This window comes from Suricata suricatta, chromosome 11 (genome assembly GCF_006229205.1).
Source record: "Suricata suricatta isolate VVHF042 chromosome 11, meerkat_22Aug2017_6uvM2_HiC, whole genome shotgun sequence".
Classification (NCBI taxonomy): Eukaryota; Metazoa; Chordata; class Mammalia; order Carnivora; family Herpestidae; genus Suricata; species Suricata suricatta.
Genome location: NC_043710.1, coordinates 73,029,257 through 73,050,981, shown reverse-complemented (window position 1 = coordinate 73,050,981; position 21,725 = coordinate 73,029,257). Strand labels below are relative to the sequence as shown.

Below are 21,725 nucleotides of genomic sequence, written 5' to 3'. Positions count from 1 at the left end.
GACTGAGCCACCCAGGCGCCCCATGATGATTCTTTTCTATTCTACTTCCCTATAGATTTCACTAAGCACTTGGGATAACCCATTTATTTATTTATTTATTTATTTATTTATTTATTTATTTATTTTTGAGAGAGGGGGGCATAAATGAGCAAGGGGCAGAGAGACAGAGAGAATCCCACAAGGGGTAGAGAAAGAGTAGAGGGAGGAGAGATGGGGAGAGAGAGAGACAGAGACAGAGACAGAGACAGAGACAGAGAGAGAAGTGGAACTCAAGCTAACCCAAAGCAGGGCTCCTGCTTACCTGATGTGGGCTTGAGCTCACCCAATGTGGGGCTTCAGCTCAGGAACTGTGAAATCATGAGCTGAGCAGAACTCAGAAGCTTAACTGACTGAGCCATCCAGGCACCCCCGGGGATAATGGCATATTTAGACCTTATCTCTCAGATTCTGGTTCCTCAGGCCTAGGGTGGGGCCTGGCAATCTGTCTCTTGAATAGCTCCCCCGGTAATTCTGGACAGCCAGTACCACCCATCTAGCACAGCTTGATGCTAGAAAGGCAGAAGGCTACACATGGTCCAGCCCGGCTCAGTAGGGAAAAGAAAAGCACAGATAAAATTTTGAGGCCCAAGCTAGAGTCCAAAATATCTCCTTTACTGGATGGAATTATTCTGTTAACATAGAATGAAAGGGGGGGAATGACATAGAATGACATAGAAAAGAAAGGGGGGAAAAGGGAAAAAAAAGAAAAAAAGGAAGATTAAGAAATAGGGACAAATTACTATGGGTGCTTTCATATACAATAATAACAGCATAATCCAGAATGGTTAAAATTATCCCCATACAACGGATGAGGAAACTCCCCTATGGGACTCAGAGAGTGTTTTACAAGCACAATAAAATAAACGTACATATTAAGAAATATCTACCAGGAGAAGGGTATTGGAACATTATTCTATTTCGATCTCTAATATGAACCTCACAAGTCTTAGTGTCAAGTAACTCTTTTTTCACAGTGAAAAATTGAATCTTCTAGTTCAAAAAGTCTTCCCCAAAGCATATTCCTTATACTTACTTTGAAAAGAAAGCTCTCTGCATGATAATGGATGGTATGTATGTCAATTTCACTTCCCATTCCCAACAGATACCAGTTTGTCATTGTATCTTCGTTCATGATAAGACCATGAAGGTTCCCAAAAATCTTTCCATTGATAGCTAACAAGGTGAAAAAAATAATAACCTTCGATTAGTGGTCAGTACTTAATCTGGTTTTAGAAATGGTCCCAGATCTTTAGGTCACCAATATTTTCATTTACCTGATAAACATGTAACAATCTTACTCACACCAATGTTCCCACCATTCTAGACCCAGAATTCAGACTACTGAGAAATCCTTACAGAAGAAAGCCAGAAAAGAGAAGCAGTAGTTAATTTTTAAAAGCTTCATCTTGGGTAGCAGCGTGTGCTGTTTGGTTGGTTGGTTGGTTGGCATTATTCTCTTTATGGGGTGGGTTAGAGGCTTATTTGTGAGGCAGCCATTATTTGTACCACTCTATAGACAAGTGAACTAAAACACAGAGAATCAAGTTTATATAAATCAAAATTGAATGAATTAAGAGCTATTTCCTTAATACTTCACTTTCTGATAACTAGTTTGGGACAAGTTCCTAAGAATGCCTGAATTTCGAAAAGAAGGAAAGCTTCACATGGGCTGAGCCCATGACCTAACAATAACCAAAGCAAACTCAAGCTGGGTTGACATGATAGAAACTTTCACTCTTTCTAACTTTTTATTTTGTGCACCATGACACAAGCAAATGAGTTACATTTATTAAAAATAGAGAGCATACTAAGAAATTTGGGGGAATGCGAAGCAAAACTATAGGGGAAAGAGTAGCTGAAGCAGAAATCAGCCTACTATATTCTAATCAATATTAGTAATTAACTGATTTTGGGATCTTAGGTGAGCCCTATCTTTTTGTATACTTTTGGTCAGAGGTAGATCTTGGTGAGAGAGTGTGGATGTATCAACATACCACTCTCTCTTAAAAAACAACAACAATAACAACAACAAAACTTCCAGGGTACCTGGGTGGCTCAGTTGGTTAAGTGTCTGACCCCGGTTCAGGTCATGATCTCTTGTGAGTTTGAGCCCCTCATAGGGCTTTGTGCTGACAGCCCAGAGCCTGGAACCTGCTTCAGATTCTGTGTCTCTCTCTCTCTCTGCCCTTCCCTCACTCATGTTCTGTCTGTCTGTCTGTCTCTCTCTCTCTTTCTCAAAAAATAAATATTAAAAAAATAAAAAATACTACCTTAAGTTACATAGAATTAAATAAACAACATAGACACTTTAAAACAGAACCTTGATGATGGTGCTTCATGTCCCAGCCCTTAAACTGGCTGGCAGTCAACCAGTGGTTTAGCTCATTCCCTCTGTAGGACTTTCCTCAGTGTAGGTGCCTCTGGGAATGGGAAAGGTTCAGAGGAGGAGGCTGGGGACTTCCTACAGTTACAGGAATTTCTATGAGTTTATCTCAGCAAGGGTTTCTTTTTAAACTTCTGATATACCATGCATTTTGTTGCTTTCTTCAAAATCGTCAGTGCACTTAAAATCTCGTGGATCTTTGTTGAGATACTTCTTAATATTGTCATCCAGATACCAGGATTCATTCTCATTAAATACCAAAAACAGGAGAGCAAATTCATAATCAATATCGCTTCTTCTTCCCTTTTCATTCAATACTCCTTCTCTGCAAATAATCAAAGGACCCATCAAACCGCTATATGTATCCTGAAAGAAAAATAAGCTGAATTAGAAGAGCCTTTAAATAGTTTAACAATATAGATTGAGTGCTTGTAAGAAAGTCATTGTGAAAAAAATATTTGCCACAAAATAAGAATTAAGAAGCCCTGAGTGTTCCTGAAGATGAGCTCCCGAGTGACCTCTTTGAGGGCTGAAGCTTTGTCCCTCCATTATCACTGAGTCTCTAGAGCAGAGTCAGTGCCTAGTACATTGAAGGTACTCAAATAATTATTGAATAAATGAATTCTTATATCTATTTTCTTGTTTGCTTTTCAAGCGAGACTACATGCAGATGCTTATATTCCACTTTCTATGGGTAAAAGTGAACAGGATAATTAGAAAATTACACGGGACCATCGACGACCTCCACGTCAAATTGTTCAACCCCTAAGCTTTCTTTTGAAGGAAGACTCCCACATGCCCAACTGCCTATTTAGATATTCCATCTGGATGTACTTTCTGCAACAATTCAATCTGTTGAGCATTTTTAAGGTGGATTTTATTATTTCCTTCAAATCACTTCCTTCTCCGGAACTCTTTATTTCTGTTGATAGCACTGTGCTATTTCCCGTCATCTAGGTGAGAAAACTTAATTTCAGTGTTTAATTCTTCCTTTTTCCTCACGTTGTCCCATCTTGTTTGCTATCAAATCTTATGTTTCTTTTCCCTTAATGATGCCTCTCCCTTCTGTGACTTTCTTTCCATTCCATCTGCCATCCATCTAGTGTAGGATCTTAACGTCTTATGCTGGATTAGCAATCAGTGGAGCATGCCACCTTCTGGCACATCTGCTTATTTTATGTCTTAAAACTATGGTCTTAGGGGCACCTGGGTGGCTCAGTCAGTTAAGCTGCTGACTTCGGCTCAGGTCAGATCTCACGTTTGTGGGTTCGAGCCCTGCGTCAGGCTCTGTGCTGACAGCTAGCTCAGAGCCTGGAGCCTGCTTCTGGTTCTGTGTCTCCTTCTCTCTCTTACCCTCCCCATCTCATGCTCTGTCTCTCTCTGTATCAAAAATAGATAAAACATTAAAAATAATAATAACTATGGTCTCAGAAATTACAAATATTACCAAAATGACAAAATCTAATTAAAGACAACTTAGAATTATGATGGCCATTATAGGGAATATTCCAGTGAGACGAAATAATTTATTTAAGAAGTTCACTTAAAAACAAGGATTTCTAAAAAGCAAACAGAAGGAGATATTTATTTTATTTGGTGTGCAAGAGCTTCCAAAAGGCTTCAAGATTCCAAAATAACTTCATTAAAAGTTTCCTGGCAAGGGGTACCTGGGTGGCTTGATCAGTTAAGTGTCCTACTTCAGCTCAGGTCATGATCTCATGGTTCATGAGTTCAAGCCCTGCATTGGGCTTGACAGTTCAGAGCCTGGAGCCTGCTTCAGATTTCAGATTCTCTCTCTCTCTCTCTCTCTCCCTCTGTCTCTCCCCACTCATACTCTGTCTCTTCTCAAAAATAAAGAAAACATTTAAAAAATTTTCCTTGCAAAAGGCCAATGAGAAATTAAAGATACAAAAGGTATCTAAAGCATTACTTACACCTTCCTCATTATACCCTCCTAGGAGTTCATCATCAAAACCCTGACCCAGAACTGATGACTCATTTGTAATCAACTGGAACATTAGAAGAAAGACTGTCCTCAAAGGTTTTTTGTAAAACCTTCAATATCAACTCAAATGCCCCATACCTACCTTCAAAGGAAGGTCCCCCATTACGGCCCCTCCCAGAGCTGACAAGACTGTAATAGATTTTCTGGTAAACTGCTATGTTTTTCCCTTAGAAAGCCCAGGGAAAATTAAAATTAATGAAAAACCTTGCCAAATTCTAGTAGATACTGAAGCCTGCAGACGGGATCCTGAAGAAACTGGCAGAAGCTAGAGAAGGGTAAGAATTCTTACCAGAGTCAGGTCTCCTCAAGCTGTCTGTAGTGTCCAGTCAAGAGAGGAAAATAAAACTTCGTGTTGTCCTTTCCTTTCCAAATCTATACCTGTTGGTTATTGATCATGTCTATGCTGGGGATAGCTGTTGCCTTCTTGCTTGTCTTGTTTCGTGCCCTAAGAACTTAACTTGGCTTTCTGCCTGACTGGGACATGCAGGTTGCCATTTCCTTCTGCTGGCTCTCTTTGGGTATGACTTTGGATCTTGGAAAGGTAGTATCCTTATACCCTCTTCAGAGACTGCTCTTAAATCCATGGAAAGCTCAATACAGCCAGAAATATTTCCTTGGCCAATAAATGAAAGATACTTATAAAAAACTTTTAACTAGCTCTGTGGCCAGAAGTTGGCCAAATTGGAAGCTGATATTCAGACCCTGATAGAAACTTTTTTAATAATTTATTGTCAAGTTGGTTTCCATATAACATCCAGTGCTCTTCTCCACAAGTGCCCTCCTCCATGACCATCATCCCCCTTCCCCTCTCCCCCTCCCCCTTCAGTTCTCAGTTTGTTCTCAATATTCAAAAGTCTCTCATGATTTGCCTCACTCCCTCTCCCTAACTCTTCCCCACCCTCCCCCTCCCCATGGTCCTCTCTTAAGTTTCTCCTGTTACACCTATGAGTGAAAACATATGGTATCTGTCCTTCTCCGCCTGACTTATTTCAATTAGCATGACACCCTCAAGTTCCATCCATGTTGCCACGAATGACCAGATTTCATTCTTTCTCATTGCCATGTAGTACTCCATTGTATATATAAACCACATAGAAACTTTATTATACCTGCTTCCCTAAGCAAAAAATGAAAGTATGTATCCAGAGTGAAATTAAAATATCTCAAGCATTTGTAGCAGGATTTACTCAAACATTACAGAGATAAACAGCTCTAAATCTACAACAGAGAAATCTTTTGATGTTCCTCTTAGTTGGAAATTGAAGATAATGAGGTGGGTAGATCAGTTGGAAATTAAAGATAATGAGATTAGGTGGGTAGATCAGCCCCTTGGAATCATTTAACTAAAGCCCAATTCTTTGAAAACTACCCTTATCTTACAAGTCTTGACAAAACCAAAAATGTAGCTCTAGAAACAATTCAAAATTCACCTATTCAATTTATCAATCACCAAAACTTTCCCTATTTATCTCAGGAGGCTTGTAAATATTGTAAAAATTTTGGCCTTAACAAATGGAAGATTTTTGGAAGAGCTTTCATTTTACTCTGTGCCTTTAAGATGTAAGTATTCTACCTGGTCTTTTCCAGGAATTCTTACCTAGCTATCTCTTTGAAATACAAACTTCATGAAGGTAATTCCTATCAGAAGAAAAAGAAGGAAGTGGAGAATTTCTTTAGAACTTAGGCAAATGAAAAATCTTAAGTGTCTTCTTCATAAATATTAATAAAAAGCCTTGGCCATCTAAATAAGTAACCTGGACTTTTTTCATCTACCAGAAACACAATTTGGATCCAACTTTTTTTTTTTATAACTAGTGAATTTTGTATTATTGTGCTTGATTCTTAGCTAAAATTTTAGAAGAGAATCTGTAAGATTTCTGTTTATATCTGTGTGTGCGTGTGTGTGTGTGTGTGTGTGTGTGTGTGTTAGATGTGTGGCATTTTCTACCTGCAGATGGTATTGCTAAAATAAACTTGTAAAAGAGCTCTATTTAATTGTCTTAAAGAAAACTAAGTGCCTATATGAATTAAGTATTTATAAAGTTCTCAAAAATATAATAGAAACTAACCCTAATAATTTTTGGGTTCACATGATCTGGAAAAAGATTCAGTATTAAGCTAACTGAAGTTTGATGGCTTAATTAAAATGTACATGTCTTTAAAATTATTAACATTAAATAATGCAGACCTATAACTTTTATTCTACCTGCGTTTATTAGTTAAACAAGTCCATATTACCTCTATCAAAATTTTTGTCAGTAAGAAAAACAACTTTTATGATGAATTTTCACAAGTAATCTGAACATAGTAGATGTAACCGGAATTAGAGTTTTTAGGTGAACATTTTTTGATGTTTAAAGTTTTTATTTAAATTCTAATCGTTAACATATAGAGTAATATTAGTTTCAGGAGTATAATTTAGTGATTCATCACTTGAATATAAAATTCAGTGCTTATCACAAGTGCTTCTTAATACTCAGCATCCATTTAGCCCACCCCCCACCCAGATCCCTCCATCAACCCTGTTTGTTCTCTATAGTTAAAGAGTCTTTTATAGTTTGCCTCCCTCACTTTTTTCCCTTTCCTATGCTCATCTGTTTGTTTCCTAAATTCCACATATGAGTAAAATCATATGCTATTTGTCTTTCTCTGACTTATTTTGCTTTGCATAATACTCTCTAGTTCCATCCACATCATTGCAAATGACATTTCATTCTTTTTTATAGCTGAGTAATATTCTGGTGTGTGTGTGTGTGTGTGTGTGTGTGTGTGTGTGTGTGTGTGTATCTATTTCACATCTCCTTTAACCATCCATCAGTTGATAGGCACTTGGGCTCTTTCCATAATTTGGTTATTATTGATAATGCTGCTATAAATATCAGGGTGCATGTGCTCCTTTGAATCAGCATTTTTGTATCCTTTGAGTAAATACCTAGTAGTGCAATTGCTGGGTCATTGGGTAGTTCTATTTTTAACTTTTTGAGGAACCTCCATACTGTTTTCCAGAGTGGCTGCACCAGTTTGCTTTCTCACTAACAATGCAAGAGGGTTCCTCTTTCTCTGCATCCTTGCCAACATCTGTTGTTTCCTGTGTCCTTTATGTTATCCATTCCGACAGGTGTAAGATGTGAGGTGGTATCTTAACATGGTTTTGATATGTATATCTCCGATGGTGAGTGATGTTGAGCATCTTTTCATGCACCTTTAGCCATCTATATGTCTTCTTTGGAAAAGAGTCTATTCATGTCTTCTGACCATTTATTAACTGGGTTTTTGGGTGTTTTTTGAGTGTTGAGTTTGCTAAGTTCTTTATAGATTTTGAATACTCATCCTTTATCAGATATGTCATTTGCAAATATCTTCTCCCATAACATAGGTTGCCTTTTTAGTTTTGGTGTTGTTTCCTTCCCTGTGCTGAAGCTTTTTATCTTGATGAAGTCCCAATAGTTCATTTTTGCTTTTGTTTCTCTTGCCTCTGGCAACGTGTCTCGTCAGAAGTTGCTACCGCAACAGGGTCAGAGAGGTTGCTGCCGGTGTTCTCCTCTAGGATTTTGATGGCTTCCTGTCTCATGTTTAGGTCTTTCATCCATTTTGAATTTATTTTTGTGTACAGTAAAAGAAAGTGGTCCAGTTTCATTCTTCCTGCATGTTGCTGTCCACTTTCCCCCACACCATTTGTTGAAGAGATTGTCTTTTTTCCATTGGATATTCTTTCCTGCTTTGTCAAAGATGAGTTGACCATAGGGTTGTGGGTCATTTTTGGGTTTTCTATTCTGTTCCACTGATCTATGTGTCTGTTTTTGTGCTGCTACCATGACTACAGCCTTGTAACATAGCTTGAAGTCTGGAATTGTGCTACCTCTAGATTTGCTTTTCTGTTTCAAGATTACTTTGGCTATTCAGGGTCTTTTATGGTTCTATACAGATTTTAGGATTGTTTGTTCTAGCTCTGTGAAAAATGCTGGTAGTATTTAGGTGAACTCTAGCAATAATTGTATTTTATGGTATGTCGACTGAAATAGTCTCCCCACATCTTTTTGATAACTTAGAGCCTTATTTTGCTAAGTAAAATGAAATGATGAATATTAATTTAATACCTATATCATTTTCAAAATAAATAAAATCCTAAGATGCTAATTACTGAGTATGGGTTTACCTACTTTTTGTACTTCTTATTACCATGAAACTTAAGATATTTGAGTCTATATAAGTAAACAAATTTTATGCCCTATTGACAAGGAAGAATGTATTTCTACAAATTATGAAATGTATTTATAAATTTGTCAAACCACAGAATACTAATGTAAAAGCTAATACTTATTTACTTTTTTATTTTCACTAGAAATTAAGGTGTTTAATGGCTAAAAATTCAATATATGTAAGCTAATAGAAACAATAAAAAAAACAACTTTGTTTACAAAGAAACTAGGCTGTGTGTTTTTGGTAAAAAAAAAAAGATTTAAGAAATGGAGATGCATTTTTGTTCAGGGAAAAGAAACTAATTTTGTCCTAAAATGAGGCTGGTTATCAGAATAAGGAAGAGAAAAAACAAAGGACAAAATTTGGATTTAAAAAAGGAAGCTATAGAAGGTTTGTAGAAGGAAATCTTGGGAACTAAATTTTATGTGAGTCAAGTTGTCTAAGACTGTAATAAACTTATGTAAAAGACATTTTAATATCAAAAGTACACTGATATATGGATAATGCTGGCCTTGTAGAATGAATTTGAAAGTTCTCCTTCCTCTTCTATTTTTGGAATAATTTAAGAAAACTACATGTTAAGTCTTCTTTAAGTGTATCATATAACTCACCTGTGAAGCCATTTGGTTCTGGACTTTTGTTTTGGACAGTTTTTTGATTACCAATAAAATTTTGTTACTAGTGATTGGTCTGGTAGAATTTTCTATTTTTTTCCTGATTCAGTTTTGGAAGATTATATGTTTCTAGGAATTTATCCATTTCTCCTAGGTTGTCCAATTTGCTGGCATACAATTTTTTATAATATTCTCCTATAATACTTTGTATTTCTGTAGTGTCAGATGTTAATTCTTCTTTTTCATTTTGGATTTTATTTGAGTCCTCTCTCTCTTTTTTTTATTCTTAATGTGTCTGGCTAAGGATTTATCAATTTTTTTGATCTTTTCAAAGAACCAACTCCAGGTTTCATTGATCTCTATTTTCTATTTGTGTGTGTGTATATGTGTGTGTGTGTGTGTGTGTGTGTGTGTGTGTGTGTGTATTTCACTTATTTCTGCTCTGATCTTTATTATTTTCTTTCTTCTACTAGTGTTGGGTTTTGTTTATTCTTCTTTTTCTAGCTCGTTGAGGTGTAAGACTAGATTATTTCAAATTTTTCTTGTTTCTTGAGGTTATTGATATAAACTTCCTTTTTGAAACTGCCATGGCTACATCCCAAAGGTCTGGGGCCATTGTATTTTTATTTTCATTTGTCTCTATCTATATTTTGCATTTCTTCTTTGACTTCTTGGTTGACCCATTTATTGTTTAGTAGTATGTTGTTTAGCCTCCATGTAATTGTGTTCTTTCCAAGTTTAATTTTTTCTTGTAATGGACTTCTATTTTCATACAACTGTGGTCAGAAAAAAAAATGCTTGATATATGCTTTCAGTCTGAAATTTATTGAGATATGTTTAGTGACCTAATATGTGATCTGCCCTGGGGAATGTTCCATGTGCACTTGAAAAGAAAAGAATATGTACTCTGCTACTTGGAGATAGAATGTTCCGGACATATCTGTTAGATCTAGTCCAATGTGTTGTTCAAAGTTACTGCTTCCTTGTTGATATTCTGTCTGGATAACCTATCCATTGATACAAGTGGGGTATTACAGTCCCTTACTATCATTGAATTATGTCAATTTCTCCTTTTATGTCTGTTGCTTTATTTATTTAGGTACTCTATCTTGGGTGTATAGAGATTTACAATTGCTTTATTCTCTTGTTGGATTATTTTTTTAATCATTGGGTAATGACCTTATTTGCCTCTTGCTACAGTCTTTCTTTTAAAGTCTATACATTTGACATAAATATTGCTACCCTGCCTTTTTTTTTACTTCGATTTGCATGGTATATGTTTTTTCTAGCTCTTTACTTTCAGTCTGTATGTGCCTCTAGGTGTAAAGTAAATCTCTCTCTTATTTTTTATCCATGCAGTCACCCTATATCTTTTCATTGAAGTAATTATTGATAGGTATGTACCTATTGCCCTTTCGTTACTTGTTTTCTGGTTATTTAGTAGTTCTCTATTATTTCTTCTCTTGTTCTTTTCCCTTGAAGTTTGATGGTTTTCTTTAGAGTTGTGCTTGGGTTCCTTTCTCTTTATTTTTTGTGTATCTATTATAGGATTTTGATTTGTGGTTACCGTTAGATTTACATACAACATCTTATGTGTATAACAATTTATATTAAGTTGATGGTTGCTTAAGTTCAAACATATTCTAAAAACATTAAATTTTTACTTCCTTCCACATTTTATGTATATGATCTATTTTACATCTTTTTATGTTTCCCTTGACTGATTTTTATAGATATAATTGATTTTACTACTTCTGCATTTTAACCTTCAGACTGGCTTATAAGTGATGAATCTACTACCTATAATATATGTTTGCTTTTACGTGTGAAATTCTTTCCTTTCATAATTTTTTTATTTCTAGTTATGGCCTTTTCTTTTCACTCACAGAATTTCCTTTAACATTGCTCCTAAGGCTGGTTTAATGGTGATAAACTTCTTAACTTTTCTTTGTCTCGGAAATACTTTATTTCTCCTTCTATTGTGCATGATAATCTTGTTCAGTAGTGTGTTCTTAGTTGCAGATTTTTTCCCTTTGATTATATATCATGCCACTCCCTTCTGGAAAGTTTAAGCTGAAAAATCATCTGATAGCCATATAGGGCTTCCCATGTATATAACTCTTTTCTTTTCTCTTGCTGCTTTTAAAATTCTCTCTTTATCATCACTTTTGCCATTTTAATTATTATGTGTATTGGTATGGGCCTTCTTGGGTTAATCTTATTAGAGGTGCTCTGTGTTTCCTGGTTCAGGATGTCTGCTTCCTTTCCCAGATTTGGGAATTTTTTAGCTATTATTTCTTCCAATAAGTTTTCTCCTCCCCATTCTCTTCTCTGGAATCTCTATATTGTGAATGGTACTATGCTTGATGTTGTCGCTGGGTTCCCTTAAACTATCCTCATTTTTTATTATTCTTTTTATTTATTTTTTATTTTTCTGCTTGATTGTTTTCATTACCCTGTCTTCCAGATCACTAATCCATTCTTCTGCATCTTATAGTGTGCTGCTGATTCTCTGTAGTATATTTCCTTTTATTTAAGTTATTGAATTTTTCATGTCTGACTGTTTCATTTTTGTATTTTCTATCTCTTTGTTGAAGTGTTCATTGAGTTCATCCACTCTTAAGTCCAGTATCTTTAGGACCATTGGTTTGAATTATTTATTAAGCATGTTGCTTATCTCCATTTCATTTAGCTTTTTTGCTATAATTGTGTCTATTCTTTCATTTGTCCCTTCATGTTGTCTAACTCTCTTTGTGCCTATGTATTGGGAGAGGTCATCCACATCTTCTGCTCTTGAAAATGGTGGCCTTTGTAAAAGAGGTCCTGTGGTGCCTTGTAACACACTGTCCTCTCAAAGCCAGAACCATGTGATACAGGGAAGTTTCATATGTGAGTTGTGTGCTTCCTATGGTTGAGGCAGAGACATGTTTACCTTCGGTGCAGTGAGCTGCACTGGATGCACAGGGCAGAATTTGGTCCTTGTGCTATTAAGGAGCCTGAAACTGCCATGGGCTTGTATGTAGGCAAGGTCGTTATGTCACCCTGATACCAAAACCACACAAAGACACTACAAAACCAAACCAAGCCAAAACAAAGCCCAAAAACCAAATTGATAAAGAAGTAAACTTGTCACTATTTGCATACACACACACACACACACACACACACACGCGCGCGCGCGCGCGCTTACATAGGAAACCTAAAGACTCCACCAAAGAACTATTAGAACTGATAAATGAATTCAGCAACATTGCAGAATACAAGATTAACATATAGAAATCTGTTGCATTTCTATACACTAGTAATGAAGCAGCAGAAAGAGAAATCGAGAAAACAATTCCATTTACAACTGCACCAAAAAGAGTAAAATATTTAGGAATAAACTTAACCAAGGAGATTAAGACCTATACTCTGAAAACTATAAAACATTGACAAAAGAAACTGAATATGACACAAACAAGGGGAAAGGTATTCCATGTTTGTGGGTTGGAAGAACCAATATTGTTAAAATGTTCATATTACCCATAGCAATCTACAAATTCAAGGCAATCTCTATCAAAACACCAACAGATTTTTTACAGAACTAGAACAAATAGCACTAAACTTCATATATAACCACAAAAGACTGCAAATTGTCAAAACAATGTTGAGAAAGAAGATCTGGTATCAACAATACCAGATTTCATGATATACTACAAAGCTTTAGTAACAAATATAATATGGTACTGACACACAAATAGACACATAAATCAATAGAATAGAATAGAGATACTAGACATAAACCCATGATTAGATATATGGTCAGTTAATCTATGACAAAGGAGGCAAAAATAAGCAATGGGGAAAATACAGTGTCTTCAATAAATGGTGCTGGGAAAACTGGACCACCACATGCAAAAGAATGGAACCACTTTCTTACACCATACACAAAAATGAACTGAAATGGATTAAAGACCTAAATGTGAGACCTGAAACCATAAAACTTCTAGAAGAAAACAGGGTAGGACTAGCTCTTTCTCTCTCTCACTCTCTTTCTGTCTCTGTCTCTGTCTCTCTTAGTAAGAATCTCTTTGATATCAGTTTTGGTAACTTTTTCTAGATATGTCTCCTCAGGCAAGGGGGATAAAGGCAAAAAATAAACAATTGGATTATACCAAAATAAAAACCTTTTGCACAATGAATGAAACCAGTCACAAAATGAAAAGGCAACTCCATAAGTGGGAAAAGATACTTGCAAATGATTTTTAAATAAAGAGTTATTATTAAAAATAGATAAAGAACTTATACAACTCAACACCCAAGAAATTTTTCCAAATTTAAAAATGAGTAGAGGATTTGAGTAGACATTTTTCCAAAGAAGATATACAGATGGTCTACAGACACATGAAAAGATGCTCAAAATCAGTATTCGTTACAGAACTGCAAATTAAGACCACAAGGAGGGGCATATCTGGGTGGCTCAGTCAGTTAGCATCCACCTTCTACTCAGCTCATGATCTTGTGGTTCATGGGTTTGAGCCCCATGTCATGCTTTGTGCTGACAGCTCGGAGCCTCAAGCCTGCTTCGGATTCTATGTCTCCCTCTCTCTGCCCCTCCCGTGCTTGTACTCTCTCTCTCTCTCAAAAATAAACATTAAAAAAAAAACTCACAATGAGATAACACCTTACAATTGTCAGAATGGCTAGAATCAAAAAGATAAGAAAAATAGCAAGAGTTGGTGAGGATGTGGAGAAAAAGGAACCCTCTTGCACTGATGGTGGGAATATAAATTTCCACAGAGGCTGTGGAAAAAAGTAAGGAGGTTCCTCAAAAACTTAAATATAGAAAACCCATATGATCCATTAATTTCACATCTGGGTAATACCCAAGTAAATTACAAACTAATTTGAAAAGATATATATATTCTTACATTTATTGCAGCATATTCACAATAGTTAAGATATGGAAGCAAATGAAGAAAACAATGGAATAATACTTCGCCTGTATAAAGAACCTGTGAGACCATGCCATTTATGACAATGTGGATGGCCTTAGACGATACTAGGCTGAATAAAATAAATCAAAGAAATTAAAATGCCATTTGATTTCATTTATATGTAGAACTTAAAAAGTAAAACAAATGAATAAAGAAACAAAGAACAAACAAAACCAAGACTCTTAACTCCAGAGAACAAACTAGTGGTTGCCAGAGAGATCGTGGGTGGGTGGATGGATGAAATAAAGGGGATTATGCGGTACAAACTTCCAGTTATAAAATAAATAAGTCTAGGCGATGAAAAGTACACCATAGGAAATATGGTCAATAATATTGTAATAATATTGTATGGTGACAGATAGTGACTAATATTTATTGTGGTGAGCACTAAGTAATATATAGAATTGTTGAGTCAATATGTTGTACCCTGAAAGGAGTATGTTAATTATAATTTTTTTAAAAGTACACTGGTATAAAGTTAGAATTTGCTTTCCTCTCTGTTAAAGTGATAAAATTTTCTTGGATTATTGATACACTCTTGATAAGAGATAATAAAAAACAGGTGTATAATTTTTTTTACCCAGATTAAATATTCTGCTTAGAAAACAAAGATTCTATTTTATCAAAATAATTTTCTGTGTTTCAGGGTGTCTTTATCAAGTCTTTTATTACTTAAAAGAACTGAATCTTCCCTATTAGAAGAGCTAAGATTTTTTTTAGAACTCTTTATCCTTCTGTATTTGTGTCTTTAACCCTCACCATTTAACCCTGTGAAGTCGTTGTCACTATGGTTAAGTGGATAACTATTTATTGTTTCACAGAGATCTATGATCCTCTTTGACCAAGTGTTTTTAGACCTTTTGATATTTTTGAGAAACTTCCCAAAAATCCAATTCTAAATTAGCCTTTTTGACCCTGAACCAATTTTGAAATATTTTAAGAGGGTCCTGGAACATATTAAAAGATTTGTCTCTCTCCTTATTGAAAGAGAAATGTTAAAGTAATGAAGTGTATTTGATAGGTTAAATTATATCGGGAACATTGTGAAATAATAAGTAATATTAAGCCTTCTTTATATTATATCTGTACATATATATATCATAAATGTTCAAGAAATTGCATAAAATTCCTAGAAATTGATATATCCTACTATAATTTTATCAGTCATAATTCCAGGTATTATTTTAAAATGTTGTATGTTACAGAAATAACCAAACTTCCTTGTGAATTCCATTATAATAATCTCTCATTGGATCTTTAACCGTGGGCAATTTTGAAGACTTTTACCATTCACTGAGAGTTATTATTTACTCTGATATTTTTGTAGGAGTGAGACTCATGGAAAAGGCCTTATCAAGTGCTCCTTAGCACTTGGAAAACTAGATCTTGAGTACACATCGCAAAGCTGAAAAAGGCTCCACCACCTGACATCTGTTGGTGTACACATGTTGGAGATTTCCAAATCAGATAGATCAGGAAAGAAATAGACTACATTGTGAAAGACTGCTTCCATCCAAGATGCCACACCAAAGCTTCATACTTTAACTAAACACAAAACCCTTTCTTCTTCTATTTCTTTCCTATACTCTGGCATTGGCCTGGAAAGATAACACCATCATCCATATCTCTCAGGCCCTTGCTAAGTAAGGGGATGGGGGGTAACCTTTCAGACTGCTAGATTTGTCGTCAAAATCCATGATGCTAAAGACCCTGTGGTCCTCCCTCCAATCAATTTTTCCTCTATTCTCCAATAGACACCCTGCTGCCCCACGCCAGCACTTAGGAGTTCACTTACAAAGTCCAACTTTTATGGCCAGAATATCCACTATCTTGTTTTTACCTTTCTCCAGTTATAACTGTACTTTGCTCAGTTAAACACAAATACCTATGCAAATCATAGTACATTTACATCCCTACACACTTATGATTATGTAAATCAGATCTGCCCCAATCACAAAAAGATCTCACTAGCAGTACCCATCTTAGCAAGGCCAAAGTTGTTCTTTATTATATGATAGTCCTTTATTATCTTTTAGCTGAACAAGGTGGTGTCTGTGCTGTGGACAGCACCACTTGAACCTGGATAACATTTCTGGGAAGTTGAAACTCAGATACACAAAACCAATGAACAAGCCACTTGGCTTTAGAAAGTGACTCCTTCAACCTGGTCTTTGACTTCTTTGGTTTTTATTGGTTTGGGCCTTGGAGATCATAGCCCCAAAGTGCATACCAGATATTGGGGATTACTCTGTTTATAATGGTCACAGTAGTCTCAGTGGTGCACTGTATTCCTTCAAAAGCTTGAAATGCATATTCATAGCTGCTAAACAAGCAAATGATCTCACTAAGACTGGAACACAGAAAAAGAATGAAGAAAATGACCAATATGAGAAATGTGAACCTTACGTTGTGACCTACAAATACCACAGAGATTCAACAAAAAGCATCATGACTTGTGAATACCACACAGAAGATGAACAAAAATTGTGGGAGCTTCAGAGTAGTAGCTGGGAGAAGTATTAATGCCTTAAATTTTGGCTACATCTCTCAGTTAAGATGAGAGTCTGATCAAAATGGGGGAACTGTTAAAGAGAGAGAGAGAGAGAGAGAGAACAGGTTCAAAATAGAGTCACTTGTGCTAAGTGCACATCACCAAACCAAGACTTAATTCCTAGGTTAATTAAAATTTCAATCTCTCTCAGGAGCAGAATCTTAGACTAGTCGATCTGGAAATACCTGGTTAGCACTAGTGAGACCCCTGCTATTCCTTAAAGGAAGATGACCTTGCCAAAGACAATGTCCTCTTTACTGGTAACTTCCTTGTTTTGTCTCCATCTGCCCATAAAAGTCTTTCATTTTGTACAATTTTTCAAAGATCATTTCTATCTGCTAGATGGGATGCTCCCCATTAATTGTTGAACAAAGCTAATTAGATCTTTAACATTCACTCAGTTTTCTTAATACTATTCAACTCAACCATAGACAATGTTAACAAATGTGCATGGCCATAGTTTGAGATCCCTGCTGTTGACCATCATACCCTTCACATATACCCACCAGAGTTGTGATAACTTGAATAATTGATTTAAAGCCATGTTACTTTAAGCATTTTGGTTGCCCTCTCCATCTTACCTTCACAAAGTTTACTGTTGAATAGTAAACCCATGGAATACAATTTGGGTCATTTGGTCCTGGACCAGACCTTTTAGGGACATTCCACCTGTAAGTTTTTATTTCTCCTGAAACAAATGAGAAGAAATAGAAAAAATTTACTAGTGTTATCTCTATTCCAGATGTTTTACCTAAAGAAATAACAAACAGATCTTTATGTATTTTGGTTAATATTTATTACTGGGGAGAATTATTCATTAGAAATGCTCCAATTAAACTCACATCTTGATTTTCTCAACTCTCAAAACGGCGTATTTTTCATTTCAGACTGTAACTTTCTTTCTAATTTGCCCTTTCTATTATCAACTGATGTTTATTCAAGACATAAAGACTCGTTTTATTCCTCGCTGTTTTTTCTTCTCAAATTCCATATCTCCCTTACAGGAGCTATGCTTGAGCACACTTGAGTACTGTAGGACTCAGCCTTGATTTCTGATTGAACCGCCACTGAGCTTTGTAAACTAACTACTGAGATCTCATTGCAAACCAATGAAATTAGAGTATCTGGGGTTTAGGACAAGGGCATCAGTATTTTTTTTTTAGAAATTCTCAGGTGATTCTAATGTACGGACAAGCAAGACCTATTTAGAACCAGAGAGAATCATAGAGACTTAGTTCCAAGTCTCAACCCTGTCGCTTCCTATTTATCTAATCTTTGACAAGCTACTTGACTTCATTGACCTTTAGTCTCCTTATTAAAGTGGGTTGGTCATCCACTTTTCAAATTGTTTTGAAGAGTAAATAAAATTAAATACCTAGGTTACTGCCTCACATTGAAGGCAGTTAATAAATGTTTATTTGTGTGTACACTAATAACAAATGTATCCCAGGGACTACATCTGTGCATCTCCTGTGGCTGACCCAGAGCCTTGCAGAGGAGTCATACATAAACTCACATAGATTAGCAAGATAATCACATTGTAAAACTCTCAAATAAAAGCCACATTTAAATTGTTATCTCCTTTTGAATTATCTAGATCCCATCCTCACCCCATCAGCACATACAACCTGTAGCTGAATGCAAGCCACAAGTTTAAACAAAAATTATGCTTACATGAAATTGCTCTATATTTGCAAATACTCCAGTAGGTTAGCAATATAACTGTATGTCTAGTTTCCATTACCTTTCATTATAGTCCCTCTGCCTCGTTAACTGTAAGATAAACTGGTGATGTTTATTTTCCTAAATGCAAATGGCTAAGGGGTGGTGTTATTAAAGTTGGGATGATGCATTGTTCGTCCCAGTGGCCAGCACAACTCTAAACAAAAAGAAGATGCTCCATGCATGTTTGTTGAGTGGCATCATGAAGAAGAAGAAGAAGAAGAAATCTGAGAGGGGCTGCTTACTTTTCTTAAGGCACTAGTCTGCTTTTCTTATCTCAGGCATGTCCAGAATAACTGTTCTTCTCCAATATGCCTGCATTTCATGCACCAAATATGTTTCTTGCTCCTACCTCCAAACTCTGGACTCTCCCAAGACTTTCAGGCTTGTCAAAGACCCTCATAGGGATTCTCCCCTCAGAGTTTCAGTGAGAAAAATGCTTCTCTGCCATGTTCTAATCATTCTTCTCTTTACCCACATTACCCCATTAAGGATGCTTAGAAGTCTAGTCAGCAAAGGACTGCTATGTTCCTTGCTAGTCCTCATCAGGGCATGGCAGCCTGTGAAGGCTTACCCTGTGGGCCCAATAACCCTATCAGACAGCCTACCCAGGATTGGCACTTTTCTTCCTCCCTCATCAGTAGATTTTAACCATCAAAAATGAGTAACTTTAACTGCTTTTTTGACCCATTTAAACCCGTTTCTCTCAGGGGTGCCTGGGTGGCTCAGTTGGCATTTGACTTCTTCGGTTCAGGTTATGATTTCACAGTTCTTGGGTTTGAACTCTGCACTGGACTCTGTGCTGACAGCTCCCAGACTGCTTGGAATAATTGTTGTCTCCTTGCTCTCTGCCCTTCCCCCACTGGCGCTTTCTCTCTCAAAATAAATACACTTAAAATAAGTAAATAAATAAAACCATTTCCTTCTTCATGAAAGCAAGACATCCATTACAGAAAATGAAGAAAGTGCAAACAATGTGAAGAAATAGAAAAGAATATCACCCTATTATTTAAAATACTGCCCCAAAGGTACAACCATTATTAACATTTTGGTTTATTTTCTTTTTAACCTTTTTTTCTACACTTGTGTATCACTTAACATGATATCACAGGTTTTTCTCATGTCATTAAAACTCTCTTAAACATCATTTAATGGCTGTGTGTAGTTCATTGTAGGCGTAAAGTTTAAGTATCTCGCTATAGATAGACATTTAGAACATTCATGAAAGACTTCTTGAAGCACTAAAACACAGGCTTCTGAATTGGGGGATAGAGTGGGGTGCGAAGAGGCACTGTGTCCAGTGAAGATTTCGTTCCCCTAACCCCATCCTTGTAAGACTATCTTGCTAACTTTTTCTAGTGATTAGAAACTAGAGTGTTTTCTTTTCTTCCTTTATACATCTTTAAATATTTTAAGGTATATATGACTTTTATTGTAATTACTATAGTATTTATTATTATGCATATATATACAAAAGTAAAGTGACATACAATTCTCCTGTAATTATACCTATGATTGCTCTCAATTTCATAACTGAAGGTCACAGAGGCTCATAACATTTACTACAACCACATTCCAACTGTGTAAATATATGGCTCCTTCAGTTATAAGATCTTCTCTCCCTTAAATGCATATTTTAAAACTCAACTGGAATTCTACCTCTTTTATAAAGATTTCCCCTAATTATCTTTTTTCTTTATTTTCTCTGAATCAATCAATCGATTGATCGATCTTCATGGATTTTCCTTCTCTGAAACTTTTATAAACACTCCTAGATACATTCTTAAAACTCTTCACCGTTTAGAATTTCATTATGTATAATCTGCATTATACTGAAATATACTGAAATAATTCATCCTGTTTGTCCTTTTTTTTCCCCAAACTCAATTTAAGCATCTCAAGAGAAATATATGGTTAAGAGTGTAGGTTCTATGAGTGCAAACATATGGTATCTGTCCTTCTCCCCCTGACTTATTTCACTTAGCATGACACCCTCGAGGTCCATTCACTTTGCTACAAATGGCCATATTCCATTCTTCCTCATTGCCATGTAATACTCCATTGTATATATATACCACATCCTCTTGATCCATTCATCAGGTGATGGATGTTTGCACTCATAGGTCTAATAGGACAAACCTAACAGAGGATCATAGGGAGGGGAAGAGGGAAAGAGAGTTGGGGAGAATGAGGGACACAAATCATGAGAGACTATTGAATACTGAAAATGAACCGTGGCCTGAAGTGGGAGGGGAAGGGAGGGAGGGAAGGGGGTGATGGTCATGGTGGGGGGCACTTGTGGAGTGGAAACCAATTTGACAATAAACTATTATTTTAAAAAAGTAATAAAAAAAAGAGTGTAGGTTCTGAGGCTCAACAAATTAAAGTTCTGTTACTAATGTATGACCTGATCAAGCTCATTACCCCTTTGTGTTTTTGTCATATATTAAGTAGACATAACAATACTATATTTCCTCAATTATAGATGGTGTATTTTTCACATTTTCACATAACTGAAACCAAGATGCATCTTTCAATCCATGGCATGGTAAGGTTTAATTGGCAGTGTATTTTTTTCTTTTTTAGTAACAGATAACCAATTGTATCAGAGTCTATGACATATGTTAATGTGTACCTTGCTAGAAAATGAGATTTTTGGGTTTTTTTTAATATAAGGCATAGCACCTGACAAAAAATGAACATTCAATATGTATTAGCCATTATGATGTCTTACTACCCTTTAGGTCCCAAATGGAGTCCCAGAAACACCATAACCACTTGTCATTAGATGAATGATGATCTCATGTTGGAAGTGACTAGGTGATGGCTGGAACATATTGACATTAAGATGAACTTTCCAAGACCCTTAAAGATCAGAAAAGATCAGAAGAGATTTGAGTCCAGTGTCCTTATCAGCATGGAGCAGATGTCTGGTGGAACTTACCTGGCTTTGTGATGGGCACTTGGAGTTGCTTCCCAATATCCATGTTTTCAATACCATGGGCTGAGATGGAGTAGGGCCGCTTAGCTTTGTTCTTAAATATGATCAGGATGGAGTCGCCTACCTCAGCATGAATCATTGGACCTAAAGGCAAAACACAGGCCTGTGTGCATTATCATTGCTCTTTTCAACACTGATGTAATATAAATGTAGACAGTATTTGGCAAAACAAAATAAAGGTTACCTTCTTCATTAGTGCACTTCCTTTGGAGGGCAATATATATAATATTAAAT

At 36.0% G+C, this 21,725-nt stretch overlaps 1 protein-coding gene across 1 annotated transcript in view; it reads right to left on the bottom strand.

Annotated features, from left to right (window-relative positions):
- HEPHL1 (hephaestin like 1) overlaps positions 1–21,725 on the bottom strand; it is a 78,216-nt gene that overhangs the window by 5,330 nt on the left and 51,161 nt on the right. Inside the window, exons 14-17 of the mRNA XM_029914779.1 lie at positions 21,435–21,575; positions 17,350–17,456; positions 2,566–2,788; positions 1,073–1,212 (exon numbers count right to left, since the gene is read on the bottom strand). Of these exons, the coding sequence (XP_029770639.1) occupies positions 1,073–1,212; positions 2,566–2,788; positions 17,350–17,456; positions 21,435–21,575 (611 nt within the window). The remainder of the gene's footprint in view (positions 1–1,072; positions 1,213–2,565; positions 2,789–17,349; positions 17,457–21,434; positions 21,576–21,725) is intronic.